The 2,518-nt window shown below is 50.8% G+C and overlaps 1 protein-coding gene across 1 annotated transcript in view; it reads right to left on the bottom strand.

Moving 5' to 3' along the window:
• Positions 1 to 1,832, bottom strand: part of LOC117379961 (P2Y purinoceptor 14) — a 6,968-nt gene extending 5,136 nt beyond the window's left edge. Inside the window, exons 1-3 of the mRNA XM_055225842.1 lie at positions 1,755 to 1,832; positions 1,262 to 1,476; positions 561 to 668 (exon numbers count right to left, since the gene is read on the bottom strand). Of these exons, the coding sequence (XP_055081817.1) occupies positions 561 to 668; positions 1,262 to 1,476; positions 1,755 to 1,832 (401 nt within the window). The remainder of the gene's footprint in view (positions 1 to 560; positions 669 to 1,261; positions 1,477 to 1,754) is intronic.
• Positions 1,833 to 2,518: the final 686 nt, after the last annotated feature.

The raw sequence follows: 2,518 nt of genomic DNA on the forward strand, positions 1-2,518 counted from the left end.
GTAGTAGTAATAGCAGAAGAAGTAGTAGTAGTAGTAGTAGTAGTAGTAGTAGTAGTAATAGCAGTAGCAGAAGTAGTAGTAGTAGTAGTAATAGCAGTAGCAGAAGTAGTAGTAGTAGTAGTAGTAGTAGTAGTAATAGCAGAAGAAGTAGTAGTAGTAGTAGTAGTAGTAATAGCAGAAGTAGTAGTAGTAGTAGTAGTAATAGCAGAAGTAGTAGTAGTAGTAGTAGTAGTAGTAGTAATAGCAGAAGTAGTAGTAGTAGTAGTAGTAATAGCAGAAGTAGTAGTAGTAGTAGTAGTAATAGCAGTAGCAGAAGTAGTAGTAGTAGTAGTAATAGCAGTAGCAGAAGTAGTAGTAGTAGTAGTAATAGCAGTAGCAGTAGTAGTAATAGCAGTAGCAGAAGTAGTAGTAGTAGTAGTAGTAGTAGTAGTAATAGCAGTAGCAGAAGTAGTAGTAGTAGTAGTAGTAGTAGTAATAGCAGTAGCAGAAGTAGTAGTAGTAGTAGTAGTAGTACTAGCAGTAGCAGAAGTAGTAGTAGTAGTAGTAGTACTAGTACTCACATACTGGGTTGGGAGTGTCGGACGATCTTGACGTATCGTTCCAAACTGATGAGACCCATAAACATGACTCCAGTGTACATGGACGAATAAAACAAGACCGCCACATACCTGCAAAAAGACCTGGTTTAGTCCTGGTTTAGACCTGGCTCATTCTGGTCTAGTCCTGGTCCAGTCCTGGTCCAGTGCTGGTCCAGTCCTGGTCCGGTCCTGATTCAGTCCTGGTCTGGTCCTGGTTCAGTCCTAGTCTGGTCCTAGTCTAGTTCTGGTCCCGTCCTGGTCCCATCCTGGTTCGGTCCTGGTTCGGTCCTGGTCCAGTTTTAGTCTAGTCCTGGTCCAGTCCTGGTCCAGTCCTGGTCCAGTCCTGGTCCCGTCCTGGTCCCGTCCTGGTCCCGTCCTGGTCCAGTCCCGGTTCCTGTCCCTGTCCCGGTCCAGTCCCTGTCCCAGTTCAGTTCCGGGTGCAGTCCCGGGTCCCGTCCCGGGTCCCGTCCCAGGTCCAGTCCCAGGTCCAGTCCCGGTCCAGTTTTTTGTCTAGTCCTGGTTCAGTCCCGGTTTAGTCTTGGTCCAGTCCTGGTCCAGTCCCGGGTCCAGTCCTGGTCCCGTCCTGGTTTAGTCTTGGTCCAGTCCTAGTCTAGTCCTAGTCTAGTCCTGGTCCCGTCCTGGTCCCGTCCCGTTCCAGTCCCGGTCCAGTCCCGGTCCAGTACCTGCACATGAGCACATGTAGTCTCCAGCCTCCCACTCCGAGCTGGGCCAGGAGTTTAAAGGGGAAGCAGACGAGCATCAGGAAGTCGGCCAGGAGCATGTTCTTCAGATACACCACCAGGGCGGCGTCAGAGGCCACACGGCAGAACACACACGAAGCCACAGTGTTCAGGAGCAATCCCACAATGCACAGGGCCAGATAGAGCGAGGGCAGGACCTGAAACGTCCCACATGGAGGTATGAATAAAGCACGGCCCCCCTCCGCCCCCTCCGCCCTCCACCCCCTCCGCCCTCCTCCATCCTCCTCCGCCCCCCTCCATCCTCCTCCACCCCCTCCACCCTCCTCCGCCCCCTCCGCCCCCCTCCATCCTCCTCCACCCTCCTCCACCCCCTCCGCCCCGTCGCTCCCTTCAATCTTGACTGAACTACAGGTAAAATGAACTGTTTATCTTGACAACTGTCACTTTGAGGGACATTATGTTTCATGAACTGTACCTTCTCTGTGAAGACGCTGCTGAAGTCTGCAGAGGACGAGACGTTTGAGCGAAGAGACGAGTTCAGCCAGTCCTCCATCTGTCTGAGAGAGAGTGTCAGATGCCCTCCCATACTCCTGTGCGTCAGACGCCCTCCCATACTCCTGTGCGTCAGATGCCCTCCCATACTCCTGTGCGTCAGATGCCCTCCCATACTCCTGTGCGTCAGATGCCCTCCCATACTCCTGTTTCTTTGCATAAATTCTACTTTTAAAATGGTATCGACTCACCGAATGTTGGTTGATCTTTGGTCCATGTGCTCCCACTGCAATCCTGGCTCAGACCTGGTTTAGTCCCAGTTTAGACCAGGTTTAGTCCTGGTTCAGTCCCAGTTTAAACGCGGTTTAGTCCTGGTTGAGTCCCAGGTTAGTCCTGGTTCTCGTCCTCTCAGACTCTGGAGTAAAGAGGATTTCCTGTGAAAACTTCAAATAAACTAAACCAGCTGCCAGCAGAGGGCGCACTCAGGAGGCTCACACATAAAGTTGGTCTCGTCTGTAACTGGCCACATCTTTTCCAATGGCAGTGACTGACAGGCGGATTAACCAATCAGAGAGAAGCATGATCGACCGGGGTCAAAATAAACACGGCAGTTTACGAGTAAAAAATATAATCCAGAGAAGAAAAAACGAAAGACAAGAATGAGATTATAACTGAGACAGGAGACAGGAGAGAGAGGAGACAGGCAGACAGAAGACAGGAGACAGACAGGAGACAGACAGAAGACAG

This window comes from Periophthalmus magnuspinnatus, chromosome 13, assembly GCF_009829125.3.
Source record: "Periophthalmus magnuspinnatus isolate fPerMag1 chromosome 13, fPerMag1.2.pri, whole genome shotgun sequence".
NCBI lineage: Eukaryota > Metazoa > Chordata > Actinopteri > Gobiiformes > Gobiidae > Periophthalmus > Periophthalmus magnuspinnatus.